Here is a 24641-nt window from a genome sequence, read left to right as displayed (position 1 = left end):
ATATGTGCTCCTGATCCAGCAATCAGATGAGTATTGAGGTTCATGTCTCTTATCGAAGCATGAAAGCTCATGCCACAAGAATCTCCGACTGAGAATATTGTCTCTCATAGTATATGTAGATGTGTAGTCTCTCAGCTGAGGCAACGTCATATCTCATGAATACTGAGCAATTTCAGTAATTACTTCTATATAGAATCGAAAGATTGGACGGCTCCTAGACAGCTTGTCTGCTAGTATAGAGAAATAACGTCTTCAGGATGTAACAATGTTTTCCTGACTATATAAAAGAAATATGACGCTTCAACAAGCTCATATCACTCAATTCCTGAATAATTAATGCTCCTAGACGATCGTACTAGTATAGAGTCATCAATTAATTATTCCTAAATTATCAGATTCATTAACTGAATCCCTGGAAAATATTCTAGGTTTTTCATAATATTTCGTTACTTCAATTCATGGTTCTTCCCAGTAGAATTCCATGGGTTAGTAATAAATATTCAACACACGGGCATCTGAGCCACTATCGAGTAAGCCCCGACTAAAATGGTGCAAGTGTACTCAGCAATAATGCATTAATGACCACCTGAATGCAGGAACGAGCATTCCAAAATACGAAGGAACGATGAACCTATGCAAAATATGAAGAAAATAATAAATAATAAAATATTAATCAAGACGTTGGGGGAATGGGCCACCGACCGACCGGTCGTGCCGTGGCCAGACCCAAGTACAATTTTATATTTTATAATATTTTTATTATTTTCCTTGATCTCATGAAAATTCCCTCATTTGAACTAAATTCCTTCGATTCAAGGAAACTCCTCAGTTTTATGGTATTTCCTTCACATCAAGGAAATAATAAATAATTAGGAAAGGTGTGCGGGACCAAGCCTATTAGCCAGAAGGTCATGCCCTAGTTGTGTCCGGTCCCACACCTTGCATTTCTTATTATTTTATTATTATTTCCTTCATCCCATGAAATTCCTTGATTTCATGATGTTCCTTCAAATCATGGAACTAATACATAAAATTAGGGAAAACTCACGGGACCGGGCCCTAGCCGGCCATGCCCTAGTGGCCGATCCCACATGCCCTTATTTTATTATTATTTTTTTTATTTGTTTCCCTCATATCATGGAAACTCCTTCACTTTACAGAAAACTCATTTATTTCAACAAACTCCTTGATTTCATGGTATTTCCCTAAAATCATGAAAAATAATATAAAATTAGGAAAAAGTGTCATGGGACGGGCTTATTGGCCGGCCGGCCATGCCTTGTACATATCCGGTCCCACACTTCATGATTCCTTAATTTTATTATTATTATTTCCTTCATCTTATGAAGTTTCCTCAGTTTGAGCAAAAACCTTGATTTCTTCATATTTTCTCAAAGTATTGCTCAAATGCGCACCAGAAAATATCAAATTTCTCAGGACTGAGATGCGAGCATTTTGGCTACACGAGCATATTACCTTGACCGACCAAGGTTGGCTCTTTGGCTTGCAAGAGGCCGGTCCCGCATACTTTCATCATTTGACCTAATTTGGTCATATTAGGTTCAAACTCTTCCAAACAATGTTGGAACTTCATAAAACGATCGTCAGTCGATCCCGTGACCAAACATGGACGGTTTCATGACCCCTTGGTCGGTCCTTCATCTCTTCATAATTTATTAGGTTTTATCACCTAAGGTTCAGACGAACATTGTTTGAATAAATGATTAAAACAACATTTAATTATCTTTTCGTCTTCAAGAAACTTTAGTATTTTGTTCGCTCGAGCATCTGGGCTCTACATGGTCGATCCATCATCTCATGTGGCCGGTCCCTTCTTCACTCCGTGGTTGATTTTCAACAAATCATCAATTGATCAAAATTAGGGTTTTGAATCCAAAGCTTTGCAAAACATAATTCTGAGCAGATTCAAACACTAATAATTTTACGTTGATCCCGTGATCAACATTCTAATACTCGGTTCGAGTATTTTAAATTAATATTTTATTTGGTCTGTTACCAATAATTCATCAAACGAGCAACATTTGCTCAAATGATCAATATTTGCTCAAACTAAGGAATATTGGTTCAACTATCAATATTCAACAATCCATCGAATGAGCAATATTTGCTCACCTTAACTATCAACATTTACTTGAGAATCATACCTCTGTCTCAACAGACATGTTCAATTCATGAGTCTCAGAACATTTTCAAATCATGTTCGACTCAGCAATACAAGGACTCATCGTCCCATGAAGTCAGCAACTGATTAAATAAATACACGTATGCCTTGCAGACTCCACAATCACGAGACATCAATCGTGTTACATGGGGGGATATTAACTAGGGTTTTGGTCTGGCGGTCTACGGCACGTGTGTTCATACACACGATGAGAATTTGAGCAAGTCGTGCAATCAGTTGAAGGAGTTAGCAAAGTAGTGGGTAGAAAATCAACCAAGTCTGCGCACGATGAGCAACTGGTTTTAACACGATTTCCACTTCCCCACTCTTTGACTCCAGCAACTTTCACACTTCATGGGATCAAGGTGTTTACAATTCTAGCAATATAAATAAGTCTCTGAATCATGATTGAAAACAAGACAATCTTTTCGTAAAACAGACAACACGAGATTAACAACTCAACGTCTGAGAAATTACTCTCAACAGAGCGAATTCAATCAATCATAGCTTATCTTATTCCTTTACGCAGAATACACAATACACCCACAATCTTCGATCAACATTGATCTCACACATTTCTCAGCTTCCCTCCTACAGATCAACCCATCCTCTCTTGTGACCGAATTGACTCTGGAACGGACATTGTCTTGGTTTAGGCCGGAGTCCTACGGATTGATCTCTCGAATTCAAAGCACTCCCTTTTTGCAGTGCATCTGTGTAAGGTTTAACAGTTCGCTCGGTTCAAGGAGTTTCCTTCGTACGGTCGTCTCCTCAATTCCGTAAAAACCAGCAACTCGTTTTGCCCCATCTACAGATTGGCGACCGCAGTGGGAGATCATTCTCTCGGTTGGAATCTCAGTTCTCACAAAGATGGTTGGCCTTAGGTCTGGTTCAGTTACCAATCCGGGTTCAATAATCGACCCCAATATCGCAAGATCTAGTGGTAATGCCAACACTACTCCTCCGGCGCAACCTTCCACTACCACTCCTCTGGCGCAACCTGCCACTACCACTCCTCCGGCGCAGCCTGCCACCACTACTCCTCCAAGTATTGGTGCTCCGGTGATCACCCCTACAAGTGGCGGTACTGGTGCCATCAACAATCCACTTTTTGGTCGGTCTCTTGAAGAAATCAGAGAAAATCCTTCTACCATATGCGGTCTCATGAAGGTGAAAGAGACTCTTGCCAAATATCAGACTGACATGGCTACTACTCAGAAGGAATTATTTAATTATCTCAAGACTCTTACAGACAAGATGTCAGAGAAAACTCAGGAGAAAGGCAAATCTAAAGAAATGTCTTCATACGTTGATCCCGAAGTCACTCCAACCCATGTAGTATATGATGAGAAGTTCCTAAGGCTGCAGACAATCCACCAGCGAAAGAACCATCCAGTTTTATCACTCGTGAAGACCTGGAACGCCTTTTGGAGGATCGTGGAAAAGACAAGACGTCTTCTGTCCAACGTCACCAACCTCCATACCCTGCTGCTACGCAAAGGATTCCTCTGCCAAAAGGTTACACCTCTCCAACATTCACCCTTTATGATGGAACGGGCAACGCCCGAGAACATGTCTCTCGATTCTTGGAAGCATTTGGTGAACATGAGCACAACCATATTGTCCGATTGAAGGAATTTTCAAAGTCTCTGAAGGCAGGGCATATACGTGGTACAACAACATAGCGCCAGGAAGTATCAAAAATTGGGGGAAAATGGTTAATGCTTTCTACAGAAAGTATTTCTTCGTTTCAGAGCAAATCACCCTCTCTGATCTTGGAAGGATGTTTCAAAGGATTAACGAACATCCTAACGATTATGTGAAAAGGTTCAGAGTTCAAGCTTCGGACTGCCATGATCCAAATGTTACAGAGCAACAACTTGTGGACTTGTGCATCAACGGAATGATTCCAGTTTACAGAGCTTTACTGGAGAATATTAGGTTCCAGAATTTCTCCGAACTTCATGAAGCGGCTAAGAGATCGACAACTATTGCACCTTCTTTACTGGAGAGAGGGATAAAACTACAAAAACCGAAGAACCACGGGAAACTCGATGTAGCAGACGTTTGATCAACAAACAGTACAACCTCCAACCTTCTATAAACGCTGTTGCAGAAGAGGGAAAACAAAAATACGAGCCACAACGCAAGCATACTTCCTCAACTCCTTCAAAGGCGCAAAGGAAGGATAATACACAAGTTCCTGCTCAACACATAGAATTTACCTTTTCCATTGAATAAGTTATTGAAATGCTAGATGCCTGGGTTCAAGACGGCGCAATCAAGTTGTCGTATGTCAAGAAATAACCAACTGAAAAAGTCATGGAAAATCCTCGTTACTGTCGCTTTCATTGGATCATCAACCATCCCACAAGTGATTGCAGAACCTTAAAATGCATATTTTAGGAAAAGATTGAATCAGGAGAGCTTAACTTGGGGACTGAAGGAGTCCACAGAGATCCTCTCCCAGTCAGAACATGCACTCTTTCTGAACCACCTGTCAAGGAAGCAGTTCAATCTTTAATCGAGCATGTTTGTGATTGCTATATTTATCAAAAGCTCAAAGGGGAGACATGTTTACTGCATTGAACCACATCGTGTCAGGAAAGCGCTTATTGATTCAGGAGACGCCTCATGAGCCTTCAGCAGCAGACAAAGAAATGTACGACTGGGGATTTCTCACCACAGTCCATCTCAAGGGAAAAGAATTCAAACGAGCATTGATTGATGTCGGCACTGCTGTTAATGTTATCCCTATGAAAACTCTCAGAGTTGTTGGTATCACACGACAAGAAGCCATTCATGCTCCATTAATAGTTATGGATCATGAAGGAACACCCAGAGATGCTTATGGACACATTACTCTCAAGGTGAACATAAACTCAGCCTGGACAGAAACAAAATTTTACAAAATCCGAGAAGATCCAAGATATGATATGATCCTTGGACGTACGTGGATTCATGCTAGAAAGGTAACCCCAACACCTTCAATTGCACATTTCTCTGTTGAAGAAACCTCTGATTCAGAAGAAGAAAAGAAGATATTTCACCATTCGAATATCTGAAGAAGGTCAAAGCCTTGATAGAGCTAACACAAAAGCCTGAAGAAAATGCAAATGCTTTCATCAAAATATTTCGTACTCAGGCAAGTCTTATTCCTTCTCATGTGTCCATATCATCGGTTTTCAAATATGCTTATTTAGTCCGAGGGATTCACTCCACCAACAACTTAGATATTACAAAATGTTATGAGTGGATAACCTCACCTCAGCAATATTTCACTAAGTGGCTGGACGCATAACCTCTCCGAATCGAACACCTCACTAATACAGTCATTGCTGAAATAATGGCTAAATTCGACAAACAGTATCCCAAATATTCTCCTTTGCACGAATGTCCACATTTGCCGCAAGGTTGGAAGACTTCAACAACATGGAATTCCACTTCACGAAGAATTCCAAACCAACAGAAGATATTCAGGGCACGGAGGATCAAGTCTAACAAATTCCAGGAAGGAGATTTAGTTCTCAAAGCAACTAAGCGTAACTTTCATTCTGCAAAGAACTCCAACTGGGAAGGACCTTTTATGATCTCTAAGTTTGTTGCTGGTGGATACTACAAATTAATAAACATGGACATCAAGGAGATTGTGGCCGTAATGCACGAGAATTGGCTCAAGGCCTTTGACGTTTAAGGTTTTGGATATTCGAGGTATTGGATGTTCAAGGCACGAACACTCCAAATATTTGGCGTTTAGAATTTTCTTTCATTGTATATCAATTCCTCCAAAATATTTGCAATACTTGCATTCAATAATTTGAATTCAGCAATTTATCAAAATTCGGTTTACTTAAAGAAAATCTCTATCAAACCCAAAGAAAATCCTCAATTATCTGCTTATCCAAAACCAGAAATAAAACCTCACATCTCTCAGAAGTTCAGAAGTTCAAGAGATTATGAAAATAAATCAAATAAAATCAGCAAAGAAAGACTTTTGCTCCTCTGCATCCTTCAAGACTTGTAAAGCCGCCTTCTCCATGTTCAACTCTTCAGTTCGCCTGGAAATCTTGTCTTCCTTCTCCATCACAACGTCATTGGGAAAGGGTATGTTATTCTCACATGAGCCCCTAATAGCATTTATCTTCTTACGAAGCCACTTCACATTGAAGCCAAGTCTCTCAGAATTCTCCAAGTTGAACTCCCAATCAAAGAGTACATCTGGAGTGACAGTATTTCTGGCCCTAGCGCATATATCACTTACAACATGCAAGATAACACTTACTTGCATTGTTAAAGAATAATCACGCTTGGGATCTCTGGTAACGATGATGTGACCAAATTTCTTTCATATCTTCTTGTACATGCCGACATATATAATAAGAACGCTGAATCCACCAACCAGTTCGTGATATGGGAGTGATGATTCAAATGGAGGGTCAAAATAAATCCCTGCACTCGGGTATTCATGCACTACTATACGATTATCGATTACTGGAGCAACTTCCACGGTCATGGCAACAGTTTCTTCCACTCGTGGTTCAGCTTCTTCCGCCACTAAAGCAGCAACTATTGAAGTCTCAACATCAGTGATAACCCTCTCATGGACTTGAAGTGCAGAGATGGTTGTCTCTTCATCAATTACCCCAGGGTTGCTCGAGTTATCATTATTAGCTCCTTCATTCTCAACTTCGGTATTTGACACCTAATATGAATATTACATGAGATTAGGATCATCCAAGCATGAAACCGAAGGAAATCATAAAATTTGGCATGGAAGTGAACTAATGATACTTAAGTTCTTCATTTTACATACTAGACATCAGCAAATAATGTGAAAGTCACAAAAACACGTTTTACAACAAGCTCGTATGAGAAGATTTTATACTGCCCTGTACAAAACAACGAACTGGGAGAAATTGGTGAAGAATATAAGTATGAGTTATATACCATTATCTTTTTATGGATTTTATTTACAACATATCAAAATTTCATAACAATCGGATGAACGAGCAAAAAGATGTGGTCAAAACATTGGACTACATGACAGCTGAAAATTTTCTGGAAGTCACCTGGAAGTTTACTGTTTCGATGATTTCATCCCCTAAACGTGATCAAAACTCTAAAATATTCTTTGCAAAATCTTGGAAATTTCCTGGGAATAAGGATACATTGGTAGATTACGAAAATCCGACATCGTATGAAGATTCTACAACGTTTGTTTTCTAAAGGGCTGAATTCTGAAATTTCTGGTGACGCATTTCGACAAAACTTTTCGTGTATTCACATGAATTCTCATTCATTCGTTCATAAATCAAGAAATTTATGATTATATGGATAATATGCAAGAAAAATACTTACTTGGGTGGACTCTGAATTGTTCAAGGACCCTGGATTGCCCGTATAAATATCAAGAGCACCATTGCTTTCATTCGGTTTTGAGCTCTGGGAATTTTCTTTATCACCATTTTCCGAAGATGAACGAACATCACCAGTACCCTCCACTTCCATGGCGACATCCTCCTGGATATATTTTCAACAATTAGCATTAATTATGTCTACAAAGCATCATAATTGGTTATACGAAGAAATACTTACGGCCTCTTCTTCACTCAAGCCAGAAACTGTTTGCCCAGCGGCAGGGAACTGAAGACCGTCAATACTTGATGGAGTAAAATTATGTAACAAAGTAACAAACATTGGTTTTGCGATCCTAATTACACGGATGAGAAGAAGTCATGGTGAAAGAAATATTGACAACTCACCAAAGAAATCATTGGGGACTTAACGGTGTTAGGTAACATCTTATAATTCTTATTCCTGCCTTCTCCACCATGAATAGTTGCTTCAGTTTCTGAGAGGTCTACATCGATGCGAGGTCTTACGTTATGACCGTCCTGTGGAAAATTTTGATGCAATAATCAAAACACAATTATCATAATATTATGAAGATTACACAAAGAATACTTACTTGTGAACATCCTGGAGATGTTTTCCCTTTATCACCACCAGGGAAATGCTTCAGTTTTGGTCGAGTAGCAATCATCTCAGCAGAAGGAGGCTCCTTTACTAAAGGTTGGTCAACCGTCACGAAATCGAGTAGACGCCCGAGTTGTTGATCCCAAAAGTTTATGTAACCTGGAGTTACATATGTAATTTGCTCAGAGTTAGGGAACCAGTATTCACTTCCTTCTACATGTGTGCGGTCTAAACGGGTCATGAGATGTTCAACCGATGGTTTCCTTCTTCGGAAAGTCGGAACACACTGATCCATACCCATTTGTCGAGATGCTCTATCAATATTGTATTCTTCCACCAAGAATTCACCATGTATTATTGATATCAGGTGACCAGGAGTGAAACTCAACATAAAAGACCTCTCGCCGTCACTCAAATCAGCACCAGATTTCAAAGTCATACTCTCTTCAGCATTGAAAGTTGTCAACTGAGAAATATAAGAAGGAACTGACACCCATGGGCGAAATTTGAATTCAGATTCACGGTCTAACACATCAATGAAGCGAGTCTTGAGTCGAGGTTGCTTTATGGACCAACGCATGATCCTGGCATTGGTCTTTTCATAGAAAACATGGCGAGGATCAGCATTCAATCCTTGCAAGATGGTACGTGGAATGGGTGCATAATTCTTGAAACGTTCCCACATCAAAGCTTGAAGAAACATTGTATTGGCATAACATTCAATCTTCATAAAACCATTCGAGATGCTGGAGTCTATAACCAAGGAGTCTAAGTTAGAGTACAAAGAACCCAAGAATAGACTACCTATTGGGAGTTGCTCACCCTGAGCCATCTTAATTGCAAAAGGAATCACGAACGACTTCAACAAATTTCCAGTATCTTCAAATACATCTCTGGACAACCATAAACACAAGAAAGCAGCAATAGATAACGTACCATCAACAGGCCACTCCATAGGAGTATCTCTCAGCCACCAATGTATTAACCAATGAGCATAAAAACCTTTGTTATCGGATGCCTTATTGATCTCCTCCATTGTAGCTGTCAAGATGCTAGAGATTGCAGTTTTCTCTAAGGAAGAAAGACCTTCAGGAAAGTTACCCGTGATTAGAAGATGCAACAAAGCAACTACATCTTCTAAGGTAATGGTCAACTCTCCCCATCTGCATATGAAGGAGTGAGTTGGAATACACCAACGAGCAAGTAGAGCTACCATACCTCGCGGATCATGAAAAATGAACAAGTCTCCAGAAGCTTGGATAGCCCGTATTATTTGTGCATCATGCAGATTGGCTCGAACACGAGGAAAACCCAGCATATACCTCGCCCATCCAGAAAAATTTTCTAAAGGCCGTCGAGAAAGCTTGAATTCAATGATTGACGCAGAAAAATATCCTCGTTCAAGACAGAACCGAATGGCTGCCTGAGGAGTCACCAACTTTTTCTGAGTAACCTCTCTAGAATTTATCAGAAGACGAAATGTTGGAGTTCTGAGACGCTTTTCAGGCCCTTGATCCACAAAGAGTGCATCCTCTATGTTTGGAACGTTCTTGATTCCAGGTGTTTCATCTTCTTCTTCGCCAATGGAAATCTCATCCATGCATGTATCATCCCTGGAGGCATCATTATCTATGCATGTATCATCTCTGGAGGCATCATTAGCTTGAGAATCAGACATCCTTGCGAAATAGCTGTAAGGTTCACATAACATTCTACTTCAGTATATCATCCATACGAAATGCAGACTTCGACAAGATGATGAAATTATGCACATGGCAAAACATCTACGAAAATGGTAATTCTTAACTCTTACCTTTTCACGATTCCACTAACAGTAGTGATTGTGATGCAAGAGTTAACACTTCAAAACTCGTTCGTTTCTTCGAAATCTACAAAAAACGAGTGAAACTCAGGTTTTCATAAAATCATAAACACTTCTATTGTGTGAACAATCACCATAAAATCATGAAAACTATTCCATAAATAATTGTTTACCTTTAAACACTATTCAAAAATCATATTTTGGTTTTCAAAAAAAAAATATATATATAACGTGAATTATTCACGTTAAAAATAAATTTTGTTATGTTAATGTGAGTAAAACTCACGTAAAAAAAAATCCGTGAACACGTCACGGTTTTACATCCAAAAAAAAATCGTGGATATTCCACGGTTTCATAAAAAAAAAAACTTTTCCTTCGAACGATCGTCCGTCATCGAAACGAAGGATTATTTCGGTTTTGTGAAAATTCTTCCTTTTAAGATAAAGTTTTGGTTTCCATGAAAGCTCATCAACAAAATTTTATCACTATACACAGGTCTATATATAAAAAAAATCTCTCCTAAGTCAGGGATTATTACTAGTTTCTCAAACTAACGATTGAACGAACATACGCTTTCTAAAAAACAAGTTTTTCTACGAAACTCACACTCATACATGCATATGTATATAACTTCAGCGTGAACAAAACATGAACAACTCATGAAAACAGCAAACAAACAAAAAATTGTCGCGTACCTGGTCGATGTCGGCCGGACGGTGGCGGTCGGCGGCGTTAAAACTCCGGCGAAAATTCTGCTCCTCCCTGATGGCGTGAAGGTGATGGAGAGATGAAGGTGTTGGCCATGTAGGTGAAAAAAAAGGGGATTAATTCCTTTTATGTCAAATTTTATTCCCAAAACCTAATTTCACAAGGATTTCTTTTTTGGGTCCGGACCCGCGAATCCTAAACCATCTTATGCTCGTTAGATGACGCTTTATCATGCCACTTGGATCTTCGTTCAAGCCGTGGTTTGTTCGCGCAATCGAAAATCTGGTAACATATTATCTTACGACTAAGTTCAATTACTTATTTTGTTTGTAACTGGAAAATCACCATCCAGTGCTGACTGAGGAACATGACTGTCCCTCACTAAGCAGGGGACTTAATGTAGATGGTGGATTTTAGACAAGGGCTAAAATCGTAAAACCATAATTATACGTACTCCTGATCCCGCAATCAGATGAGTATTGAGGCTCATGTCTTTTATCGAAGCATGAAAGCTCATGCCACAAGAATCTCCGACTGAGAATATTGTCTCTCATAGTATATGTAGATGTGTAGTCTCTCAGCTGAGGCAACGACATATCTCATGAATACTGAGCAATTTCAATAATTAATTCTATATAGAATCGAAATATTGGACGGCTCCTAGACAGCTTGCCTTCTAGTATAGAGCAATAACGTCTTCAGGATGTAACAATATTTTCCCTGACTATATAAAAGAAATATGATGCTTCAACAAGCTCATATCACTCAATTCATGAATAATCAATGCTCCTAGATGATCGTACTAGTATAGAGTCATCGATTAATTATTCCTAAATTATCAGATTCATTAACTGAATCCCTAGAAAATATTCTAGGTTTTTCATAATATTTCGTTGCTTCAATTCATGGTTCTTCCCAGCAGAATTCCATAGGCTAGTAATAAATATTCAACACACGGGCATCTGAGCCACTATCGAGTAAGTCCCGACTAAAATGGTGCAAGTGTACTCAGCAATAATGCACTAACGATCACCTGAATGCACGAACGAGCATTCCAAAATACGAAAGAACGATGAACCTATGCAAAATAGGAAGAAAATAATAAATAATAAATTATTAATCAAGGCACTAGGGAACTGGGCCCACCGGACGGCTGGTCGTGTCGTGGCCAGTCCCACACCCAATTTTATATTTTATCATATTTTTATTATTTTCCTTGATCTCATGAAAATTCCCTCATCTGAACAAAATTCCTTCGTTTCAAGGAAACTCCTCAGTTTTATGGTGTTTCCTTCACATCAAGGAAAAAATAAATAATTAGGAAAGGTGTGTGGGACCAAGCCTACTAGCCGGCCGGTTATGCTCTAGTTGTGGTCGGTCCCACACCTGGCATTCCTTATTATTTTATTATTATTTCCCACATCCCATGAAATTCCTTGATTTCATGATGTTTCCTTCAAATCATGGAACTAATACATAAAATTAGGGAAAACTCACAGGACCTAGCCCTAGCCGGCCATGCCCTAGTCGGCCGGTCCCACACGCCCTTATTTTTTTTTTATTTTTTTTATTTTTTTCCCTCATCTCATGGAAATTCCTTCACTTTAAGGAAAACTCATTTATTTCAACAAACTCCTTGATTTCATGGTATTTCCTTAAAATCATAAAAAATAATATAAAATTAGGAAAAATTGCCATGGGACGGGCTTATTGGCCGGCCGGCCATGCCTTGGCCATACCCGGTCCCACACTTCATGATTCCTTCATTTTATTATTATTATTTCCTTCATCTTATGAAGTTTCCTCAGTTTGAGCAAAAACCTTAATTTCTTCATATTTTCTCAAATGATTGCTCAAATGCACACCAGAAAATATCAAAATTCTAAGGAATGAGACACAAGCATTTTGGCGACACGAGCATATTACCTTGACCGACCAAGGTTGTCTCTTTGGCTTGCAAGAGAACGGTCCCACATACTTTCATCATTTGACCTAATTTGGTCATATTAGGTTCAAACTCTTCCAAATAATTTTGGAACTTCATAAAACGATCGTCAGTCGATCCCGTGACCAACCAGGGCCGGTTTCATGCCCCCTTGGTCGGTACTCCATCTCTTCATAATTTATTAGGTTTTATCACTTAAGGTTCAGACGAATATTTTTTGAATAAATGATTAAACCAGCATTTAATTATCTTTTCGTCTTCAGGAGACTTTGGTATTTTGTTCGCTCGAGCATCTGGGTGCTACATGGTCGATCCATCATCCCATGTAGTCGGTCCCTCCTTCACTCCGTGGTTGATTTTCAATAAATCATCATTTGATCAACAATTGATCAAAATTAGGGTTTCGAATCCAAAGCTCTGCAAAACATAATTCTGAGCAGATTCAAACACTAATAATTTTACGTTGATCCCGTGATCAACATTCTAATACTCGGGTCGAGTATTTCAAATTAATATTTTATTTAGTATGTTTCCAATAATTCATCAAACGAGCAACATTTGCTCAGACTAAGGAATATTGGTTCAACTATCAATATTCAACAATCCATCGAATGAGCAATATTTGCTCACCTTAACTATCAACATTTACTTGAGAATCATACCTCTGTCTCAACAGACATGTTCAATTCATGAGTCTCAGAACATTTTCAAATCATGTTCGACTCAGCAATACAAGGACTCATCGTCCCATGAAGTCAGCAACTGATTAAATAAATACACGTATGCCTTGCAGACTCTACAATCACGAGACATCAATCGTGTTACATGGGGGGATATTAACTAGGGTTATGTTCTGGCGGTCTACGGCACGTGTGTTCATACACACGATGAGAATGTGAGCAAGTCGTGCAATCAGTTGAAGGAGTTAGCAAAGTAATGGGTAGGAAATCAACCAAGTCTTCACACGATGAGCAACTGGTTTTAACACGATTTCCACTTCCCCACTCTTTGACTCCAACAAATGTCACACTTCATGGGATCAAGGTGTTTACAATTCTAGCAATATAAATAAGTCTCTGAATCATGATTGAAAACAAGACAATATTTTCTTAAAACAGACAACACGAGATTAACAACTCAACGTCTGAGTAATTACTGTCAACAGAGCGAATTCAATCAATCAGATCTTGTCTTATTCCTTTACGCATAATACACAACACACCCACAATCTTCGATCACCATTGATATCACACATTTCTCAGCTTCCCTCCTACAGATCGACTCATCCTCTCTTGTGACCGAATTGACTCTAGAACGACCATTGTCTTGGTTTAGGCCAGAGTCCTACAGATTGATCTCTCAAATTCAAAGCACTCCCTTTTTGCAGTGCATATGTGTGAGGTTTAACAGTTCGCTCGGTTCAAGGAGTTTTCTTCGCACGGTCGTCTCCTCAATTTCGTAAAAACCAGCAACTCGTTTTGCCCCATCTACAACAAGGATTAAGCCTATTGTATGTCATTGTGCAAATAGTGATGGAAAATAGGATGAATCCTTTGTTTATTTCGCAGTATTTTTGGTCGTTCTACGATCCACAATCTTTGTGCATATACTGTGTTGTTCCATAAGGCTTCTTATGTTGAGCACAATCGACTGAGTTGATCATTCTCTTATGATTAACTTAGTTGTTGCTCCGTAAGGTTCCCTATGTCGAACATGATCAACTAAATTAATCATTTTCATTTATTTATTTTACTTGGTGCTCCGTAAGTTTCCTATGTCGAGCATGACCAATTAAATTGATCGCTTTTCGTGGTTAATTTGGTTGTATATTTCAATTAAATTAATCATGGGTTCTCTTGTGATTAATTTGGTTGTATTTTTCGGTTGAACTAACTGTGGGTTCTCTTGTGGTTATTTCAATTGAATATTTTTGGATTCAAATTCATGTTTTTCAAGTAATTTGTTTGTCCAAAAGAAATCCTTCTTTTCTTGTTAAATCAAGGTCGCCTTTATTGTTCCTTCGGGGATGAAATTTTATGGGGGAGAGGTCATTTTGAACTTGTGATTAACTTCCAAATCTTTGTGGGGAGTGCGGCTTTGGAATTTTTAGGAGTTATCTTGTATCTTCATTAACTCCTTGATGAATGCATTTAGCTTCGGCTTTATGATTGCATCTAAAATTGTTGGTATGTTAATACACCTTTTGGTCATGATGTATCTCTGTAGAAATTTCATTAGGATCCCACTAATTTTCGTACCTTTGCCAATTTTTTGACAAAAAGGGGGAGAATTAATGTGTAGTTCACACTACAAATACATATGGTTTACGGATCATTATGTAAGAGGGAGTGGTTTTCATGTTGAGATATGTATTGACTAAGGCGGAGTGATGCATATCACCATAGTGTTATTGTCAAAGTTGTGATACAATTGAACTTTGATGCTGTGTAATAATACTATGACATTGTATAACAATGATTGAGAGCATTTTGTTTTCTCATTGTTATAGATACGGATTTTCAACAACTGTGATGCTGAACTTACAAACTTTAGGATCATGGAGTACTTGAAAGTGACGAAGATTTCGAGTCGCGTTGAAGATGCCAAGGATATCAAGCATGTGGATAAGAAGCTATATTTTTTTTATCTTTTTTGTAATCCATATGTATTGATAGTTTTGTCACTAAAAATGAAAAAGGGGGAGATTGTTAGAGCATTGCTCGGTCGAACTCGCATGCGTTGCTATCTCAAGCATGTTTGTCAATGTTAGTGATCAAATCTATAAGTCTTGATTTCTAGCCTATTTATAGATGTCTCGGACTAGGACATATATAGTGTAGTTGAGCTTAAATATATCGACGTTCATCTCTTGAAGATGAAGAACTACTAAGGGGAGCTTGTGGAACTTCTTCGACAAAAGGTATGTGGAGACTTGAACTTATCTATCACTTGGAAAGTCTATTTCTACTATCTCCTATATTGGGACATAAGTCGTGTTACGATATAGTTTTCTCTATACACATTTGAGATTTCGAGCTGAGTATATCTCTCTTACATATTTCTCGAAATATGTGTTGGTAAGCTTTCGCTTCGACCAAGTTCATCTTATATCATGAGAAAATTTCCGAGTAACATCTTACATGGTTTGTGTGATACAATCATTTGATGTATGCTTGGAATGTTTCAACAATGATTATTTCAATATCTTGAAAATTGCTCTGATGTTGATAGTGTGTGAAAACGGCTATTGCCATTATAGAAGAATGTTTCAATGATTGAAATAAAGAGTTGATGATGTAACCATCTTTGGATATAAGCATATATAGTGTGTTCGCACATTCGTGTATAAGTTCATAAACCGTGAGCCAATAGTATGCATATGTGTGTATACGAACTTGGTGAAGGAGACAGGTTAAGGATGCGTACCCATACTGGTGGAAGTTCTCGAACCGAGAATGTCTGCTGAGTTTGGTTTTGGCAAAACTCTTAGTTAGTCACCTTAAGTATGCGTACCCGTACGCATACTGACGGAGGTTTTTGAACCGAAATTTTTTGCTGAGTTTGGAAACTTAACAAACTCAATACCGGTTGCTTAATTACGCAAACCCATATGCATACTTAAGCTGGTTACTTTTTCAAGTCGGTCAGTTCATGGACTTAAACATTTAAATCATAAGGAATGCAATATTTGCAAACCGTGGCTACAATGTTCATGATTTATTCAAGTTAATCAAACCGATTTGATTTCAATTGTGTTTTCTAAATAATTGAAAAACTCTTAACTAGTTTCATTTGGGTCATTTGAACTACTTATGGTTAAGATGAATAAGGTTGATATGAGAGTAATCCATATGGCTAACCTCGGTTAACTATTTGTGAACCAACATGGTATACACATTTAGGTACGGTTACATAAACCTAAATGAGGGTACATTTCATTTGTGTGTTACAAGCTAAGTTCGATCTAACGGTTGAAAGATATTAGCTTGGTTGAATCAGGTTTTTCATATAACAGTGATTATTGAATGCTTTGTTACCAAGGTAACTTAGATTGCAAACCCTGATTTGAAAAATATATAAAGGAGAACTATAGCAACTGGGAAACCTAATCCCCACACATCCTATGTGTTACTAGTTGCATAACTAGAGTCGATTCTCCTTTAACCTTAGGTTTCTTCTCGAGACCCCGTAGGTTAACGACTTGAAGACTTCATACCCAACTATTATCTTTGTAGTTGCGTGATCTGATCTTGATGTTTCTATCGTGTTGAGTGCAATTGAAATAATTGGCTCGAGATTTTATATCTCCGATAGGCAATATAGAAAAGTAATCACAAACAAACTTCGTCTCATCGTTTGTGATTCCACAATAACTTGTTTCGCTAGTCGATTAAGTTTATTGTGAGGGTTGATAATACTAGGTTGTTCTTCGGGAATATAAGACCAATTTATCAATTGGTTCCTGTTCACCTTGATTTATCAAAAGACGAAACAAAAACTCTTGGGTATTTTTGTGGGAGACAGATTTATTCAAACCTATAGATTTTTCTGTGCGAGACAGATTTGTATATCAATTCTTCGACTTTGGGTCGTGGAAACTCTTAGTCGTGGGTGAGATAAGCTAAGGAATCAAGTGCGTAGTATACTGATGGGATCAGTGTCTGTAGCGGCTTAATACAATGTGGTGTTCAATATGGACTAAGTCCCGGGGTTTTTCTGTATTTGCGGTTTCCTCGTTAACAAAATTCTGGTGTCTGTGTTATTTATTTTCCGCATTATATTTTGTTATATAATTTAAATATCACGGGTTGTGCATCAAGATCAATCAATTAGAATGTCCAACCTTTGGTTATTGATTTACATTGATTGACACTTGAACATTGGTCTTTGGTACCGTTCAAGTCTCCTCTTATATTCAATCAGGCTCGCAGATTTTTATTTACTGATTGCGGATTGAATTAAGAGTTAGAGATATTAAACTCTTTGATATACTTTAATCTAGATTGAGTCTGACTGTCTAGTTGATTCTCTAGAAAGTGTATTGGAGTAAGTCCTCTCAGATTGCCAAAATAATTGTTGGGTGTGGTTGTTAGACCCCCGCATTTTCACTAGTTCTTTTGAGTTATTTGAACTAGTTATGGTGAAGATGAATAAGGTTGATATGAAAGTGCTCGTATGGCTAAATATTGGTTAACTATTGTTGATACAACTAAGTGTGCACATTTAGGTACGGTCACTCAAACCCAAATGAAGTTACATTTCATTTGTGTATAACAAGCTAAGTTCGATCTAATAGTTGAAAGATATTAGCTTGAATCTAATAAGGTTTTCATCTAACCGTGAATATTGAATGCTTTGTTACCTAGGTAACTTAGATTGCAAACCCTGATTTGGAGACTATATAAAGGAGAACTCTAGCAACTGGGAAACCTAATCCCCACACCTCATGTGTGATACTAGTTGTATAAGCTAGAGTTGATTCTCCTTTAACCTTGGGTTCTTTACGAAACCAAGTAGGTTAACGACTTAACGACTTCATTGGGATTGTGAAGCCAAACCCCAACTATTTTCTTTGTAGTCGCGTGATCTGATCTTGTTGTTTCTATCGTATTTGAGTACAATCGTAACATTGGCTTGAGATTAATTTCTCTGATAGGTAAGAAAGAAAAGTTGTCACAAACACCTTCGTCTCATCGTTTGTGGTTCCACAATATCTTGTTTCGCTAGTCAATTAAGATTATTGTGAGGTGATTGATAGGCTGTTCTTCGGGAATATAAGTCTGGTATATCAATTGGTTCTTGTTCACCTTGATTTATCAAAAGACAGAACAAACTCGTAGGTATTTCTGTGGGAGACAAATTTATCTATTTCTGTAGGCTTTTCTGTGTGAGACATATTTGTTTATTAAAGTCTTCGACTTTGGATCGTAGCAGCTCTTAGTTGTGGGTGAGATCAGCTAAGAGAATCAACTGTGTAGTATCCTGCTGGGATCAGATACGTAAGGAGAGCAATTGTACCTTAGATCAGTGTGAGATTATTGGGGTTCAACTACAGTACAGACCGAAGTTAGTTTGTAGTAGGCTAGTGTCTGTAGCGGCTTAATACAGTGTGTTTTCAATCTGGACTAAGTCCCGGGGTTTTTCTGCATTTGCGGTTTCCTCGTTAAAAAAACTTCTGGTGTCTGTGTTATTTCTTTTTCGTATTATATTTTGTTATATAATTTAAATATCACAGGTTTTGCATTGAATCGGTCAATTGGTAAATCCTTCCTTTGGTTGTTGATTGATCCTTGAACATTGGTTTACCGTTCAAGTTTGTCTCTCTTATATTCAATCGGGCTCGCAAATTATTATTTGTTTGATTGCGGATTGAATTGAGAGATTGAGATATAACTCTTTGATATACTTTTCTTAAGATTGAGTCTGACTGTCTAGTTGATTCTCTTGAAAGTATATTGGAGTTAGTTCATACAGATTGCTAAGCGAAATATTGGGTGAGGTTGGTGTACCCCCACTTTTTCAGGAATCTATGATCAACAAAGAAAATGATGCCTCTTGGTTAGTGGAGAATACTATTGAAGAAACTATTACTATTATAGGAAAACCTCTTCAAGCTCAAGTTAGATATATAAGCAGAGATCACAATGCAGTGGCGGATTCAGTTGCAAAAGAAGCCATGATAATAAGAACTCAATACAGGTCAATGCACTTACACCAACGAGTTCAAAAAGCGAGCATTATTTCAATGTTTTTGATAAAAATGAAATTGCAACCTTCTTAAATTATATTGTTTAATTAATATATATCTAACCTTCTCATCACAAAAAAAAAACACTAAGCATAGTATTATTGGTGACACATTGGATGTCTCTAAGGCACTCAGCATAATACAGAATGATGGTGGTGTCAGGGGTTTGATTTTGAAGTTCACCGAAACAGAGGTGTTTTGGCATTCGCCAGATCCTAGGAGTTTTGCAGATGGAGTGTTTCCTAGTAATATAGGCAGAGCTAAGGGAGGTGTTAAGTTATTTGGTGGCTCTGAGCTTGGATACTCAATATTGCAGTGATTTGGTAATGTCCAGAGTCAATAAAACTATACAGCTTATGAACTCGGTAAGGAAGTTACAAGATCCACAATCTGAGCTCCTACTTCTGCGCAACTGCACTGGTGTGTCCAAGCTCTACTTTACCATGCGCACCACCAATCCTCAAGTCTTACAGGTTGCGTCCAATCACTTTGATCACCTCCTGTTTTAGTATTTACAACACTTAGTCACAGGGGATGGTCCTGGGTTTGGTCCTTTTCAGCGACGGCTCGCTACACTATACCCATTAAGGATGACAAGTTGGGAGTTTACACCATGGCAGATACAAGTCAGTATTGCTATCTCGCGTCTTGTGTCCAGACTCAGAGCTTACAAGGTACTATCTTAAGCTCTACAGACATTTATGCTCCCAGTCACTAATTCCTGTCAGCCCATAACATGTATATGCAATCTTGTGGCCTTACTTCTTCTACTTTCAATATCAAAGACATTGCCCCTCACCCTACAAAAACATTGGCAGTTCGTCACTTTGGTGTTGTTAAGAGAGAATGCCTACCAGGTTTGCGATGTCTGCAAGAAATACAGTTCTTTGGTTGAGTAACAAGGTGGCTCATGCTATGGATTTTTTAATGGCGATTCATATTGTTGGGCCGAGACAGTTTAGGACTGTAATCCAATACCGTCTTGGTGTGCCTCTTTTTGCTGAGGATAGTGTGTGCCCATGTTGTAGCCGCAGTATGAATACTTTTGGTGATCATTCCGTCCATTGTGCGAACGAAGTCGGCCTCAAATTTAGACACGATCTGGTTCGCGATGTGGTCATGGATATATGCAACAAAGCTGGTGTAGCTACTATAAAGGAGACTTCTCTGGAATTTTTGGCGAATGGCAATGGCTTAAAACCAGCTGACATTCTTGTATATAACTGGGAGAATGGTCAAGACACTTGTTTTGACATTACGGGGATTTCGCCCTTCACAGGTGGAAGACTTTGTAGCTTCGTTCCAGGACGGGCAATTTCTGCAGCTATCAACCGTAAGCGTGCCAAATACTTGGACACATGCACATTTCATGGTTACAGTTATGGTGTTTTAGCCTTTTCTACATTAGGCGAATTAAGAGAATATTTTTTTTCTCTTTTTGGAACCGTTTGAGAAATTACTTATCTAATTTTGATGATAATGCTAAGATAGGCAATTTACTTATCTAGTTTTGATGCTAATTCTAAGATACGCAATTTTCTTTTTCATAGAGCAGGTACAGCCATCAAAGGAGTTGGCGCAACGTGTTGCTAAGTTCCTAAATCTTTGTAAATTTACTTTCGATCGTCATTACTATTCAAGAGAATTAATCTTTATCATTGCACTGTATTAGACGGTATATTGCAACCTATTTCGACTGGTACATGAAAAGAGGCGTTTAAGCGTTTAAAAGTAAACGTATTTTCTTTGAAAACGATTTCTTAGTAGTTGGACTATTCGTGGTTAATTGAAACCCTCTAGATGCCGGGTGCAGGGTCTTACTACAAAGAAAATTAAGGTGCTTAAAATCCCGTATTTACTAGTTTCCCTCTAATTACTACAAAGTAGTTGATACAAAGCAAATTAAGATGCTTAAAATCCCGTATTTCCTCGTTTAGATTCAAAACTAACAAGTGAATGAAAAACAACTTATACGTCTACATAGTTGTTCTTTTCTCTCCATAGCCAAGTACTTCTAAGCAGCAACTTCTCTTGAATAGTAATTATAAGCAGCAACACTACTTGGGGTTCCTTAGAACAATAATAACAGAGTCTCCTCTAAGGAACATCTTGCTGATGAACCTATCCTTGTTCACTGGAAGCGCTTTCTTCTTGCCTTTCCCTGTCTTGGGTACCTGTATGCAACAATGAAAGCATTTAGTAGAGGCATCAGGCTACAGAATGGAAATAGGAACTTTTGTCAAAGACAATACAGACCTCGGTCCACATCTCACGGACATTTTCAAGAACCATGTTGCAATGACGATCGAAGGCTCTGACGCGTCCGAGAAGCTTTCGGTTGTTGCGGCAATTTATAAGTACCTGAGGAACGGCATGGTTAGAAATGTGACCAACATGTAAAAGAGAAGAAAATAAATAAAAGCAATGTTTACGAAACTAGAAATAGATTAATAAGAAAGAAACCCCTTAGACTTGGCTAAATTAAATACCAATGAACAAGACATAAACTGTATGCGTCAGGTTGACATTAGATTAATCGGCCAAAGCTTGGGAGAGAGAGGTATGTTAACATTTAATATTTGACAAAGTTGGGATGTACTATATGCAATGACGGAAAGTGCTGAGGGATATAACACGGAATAATCTTGCATATAAATGGAAGAAAACATCAGAGAATACTCTTTGAAGTGCAATTTATACCCAGAATCTTTCAACTAAATTTGTAAGTTTTACAATAAGTTCTGTTCAACCAGATCTGCCAAGACAAATTTTACCTGAGTGTTATTTTTCACACTCATCATCAGAACAGAAAGGGGTCCTGTGTTGAATTCCTCTTCCTCAGTCTTGCCACCCTGCCAACAAAGATTGGTTAGTGGTAAGAGATGAATTGTTGATCTTTCATGATGAACCGATTGACCATGTAGAGAAAAACGATAAGCAGCAAACAATTGCATGAAAGTGCAAGACATCATTCAAGTGCATAAAATGGTTTCACAAAGCAAAACACTAAGCAGAATACCAAAAGGCAGCATGATGTGAAGATTAATCAACTGATTAAGAATGTTAAATTAAATCTACTAGTCTAATACATGAAAAAGTAGAACTACTCGGTAAACAGACACATTCTCATACAGGTAGATGCACAATCATAAACAGTAAGCTCATAGAAGATGCCAAGATGATACATGGTAAAAGAAAAACATCATTATGACCTAATTCTGCTATATATAAGCATTTGGGCATGCACGGGTGGGGAAAGGATTTTTCGTCAGATTTAACTTCAGCGATTAATATCTCTAAAAATGAAACTTTAGATGCTCCACATATATGTACCCGTTTAGCAAGTTCTCCCAATGCCCTCATTAAGATTTCATTGCACAATTCTTTTTCATATGATCCAACCTACTTCAGGTGTAATCAGTGAATCTAAAGTTTAGTTTAGTTTGGCATTACTTCTTTCTAGTGCCATCAACCCAGAAAAATAGACACTGATTCATCCTTAACAATAGCACAAAGACATAGGAATCATATCCATTAGGGATTCAATCTGCAATAGACTACTAAACTTGGCAACCATGGTAACAAAATCAGAACCTAGTTTACCAGTTCACAGAATGTCACATACCCAGTCACCACCACCAGAACAATTTTCTAACCATTACAATACATGCATCCAGATTTTAACAAAGATCATGTAACAGCAGCTAGACAAAATCCAAAAAAAAAAACGGAAGTAGAGCATAACATAAACAGTACATAAAACCATCAAGAACAAAGAAATTAAAAATATAAAAATCCACAGAAAATTAAAAGGGTAACTTACATTAGTATCCTCTTCCATAGGCCGACTGCAAACAAGTAAAACAAAACCAACATCAGCAAATAAAAAAGATACACACAAATAAATTGAACTTCTAGGGTTGTTTTGAGAAGGACATTGCGAGTAACTTATGGAGAACTAGTGAAAGTTCATACCATTGCTTCCTATAAACATTACAGAAATTTCATCTATTAGTGGCAACAACATAATTAACACAGGATGTAAGGTTTAATTTAAAAGTTTCCACCCATATCAACAACTAACACATACACCACAGTAGAATAAATCATTTTGATGACTAAGTTGAAACATGCTTAAGAAAACAAAATACAGATCCCCTCAAAATGTCAAAGTACCATAAGAAAACCATTCTTATAAGACCCTACTGTAAAAAGAAGCTAAATAGAATAAAACCATTCACACTGAGTAACAAAACCAACAGCAGACTTGAGAAACCTGTAACATATACAGGGAAACTTCAATCTGATTTTAAAAGAAACAAAAATTCCATGAAATCAGATTAGGGCTTTAGTTTTCTCAACTACCCTTTTAAAATCCAACATATCAAAAAACCCTCTTCTGGAATCTATAGATAATGATCACTTCTAACAAAATGAGTTTCAAACGTAAACCCCAATGCAGAAGAAATAGAGACAAAAAAAAATGTCTAGGGTTTGAAGTAGCCATTAACCCGAATACTATTAGATGCTAAAGACAATAAAAGATGAATGAATATAGTCGGAACAACAATGTCTAGAGTGAGATCATACCTCATGTTGAGCTAAGGATCAGATTTAACAGAACAACTTTCTAGGGTTTACTCGGAACGAAACTTCAAACCTAAAAACAAAATTTAGGGTTAGGCAAGCAACTAGAGAAAAAAGTTTAACCATGATGAATCTAAGTAAAGAAAATCTGATGCGAGAAAAGCAGACTTACGGAGTGGTGAGGTTTTGGTTTTGCTTCTTCTCTCCCGACTCAGACTTTTGTTTCGCAGAGCTGGAGTGGCCGAGAGTATATGTGAGGGATCTTTGGGCCTTTTAGTGGGCCAATTTGTTAAAACAGACTCCACATTAGGCTTAGGTGAAAACTACAGGGAGACCCATTCCTCAGATCTTTCCCACTGTGAAACCCACGCCCAGAAATCTGAAAGCCGCGCATCCATTTTCTAGGAAAAAATTATTTTCAAACCCATATTTTATAAAATTATGTTTCCTTGTTTTTTCTTCTTCTTCATCTTCAATTCCTTTTCTTCTTCCTCTCCACTCTACCGTGAATTCCCAATGAGTTGTGGACGATTAAGAAGAGTGGGTATTGGTTATCACTCAAGTTTGATTCAGATTTTGTGATGAATTGATGGAAGAATCGAAGAAGAAAATTAGCGTCCAGAGAATTAGGTCGAGAGAATTGATTCAGATTTTACAGTTCTCGACAAGATT

The 24641-nt window shown here is 37.9% G+C and overlaps 1 protein-coding gene across 1 annotated transcript; it reads right to left on the bottom strand.

Moving 5' to 3' along the window:
• Window positions 1–21214: 21214 nt before the first annotated feature.
• On the bottom strand, window positions 21215–24235 carry LOC113329898 (small nuclear ribonucleoprotein Sm D2-like). Its single transcript, XM_026576733.1, has 6 exons — window positions 24142–24235; window positions 23973–24042; window positions 23206–23230; window positions 22157–22234; window positions 21639–21743; window positions 21215–21556 (listed from the first exon to the last, which is right to left on the bottom strand). Exons 2-6 carry the CDS (start codon window positions 23975–23977, stop codon window positions 21440–21442), a joined length of 330 nt encoding a protein of 109 aa, XP_026432518.1. The 5' UTR covers window positions 23978–24042; window positions 24142–24235; the 3' UTR covers window positions 21215–21439.
• Window positions 24236–24641: the final 406 nt, after the last annotated feature.

This window comes from Papaver somniferum, chromosome 1 (assembly GCF_003573695.1).
Source record: "Papaver somniferum cultivar HN1 chromosome 1, ASM357369v1, whole genome shotgun sequence".
In the NCBI taxonomy this organism is placed as follows: domain Eukaryota; kingdom Viridiplantae; phylum Streptophyta; class Magnoliopsida; order Ranunculales; family Papaveraceae; genus Papaver; species Papaver somniferum.
The sequence above is the reverse complement of the archived record's forward strand: the minus strand, read 5'-3'. Positions and strand labels throughout refer to the sequence as shown.

Bases quoted from the DNA above. Each gene is read 5' to 3' on its own strand.
- LOC113329898 (XM_026576733.1), bottom strand. The intron at 22,235-23,205 runs GTAAGTTACCCT...CTTTGTTGGCAG, and splicing joins CTATGGAAGAGGATACTAAT to GGTGGCAAGACTGAGGAAGA. The intron at 21,744-22,156 runs GTAAAATTTGTC...GCCGTTCCTCAG, and splicing joins GTGTGAAAAATAACACTCAG to GTACTTATAAATTGCCGCAA.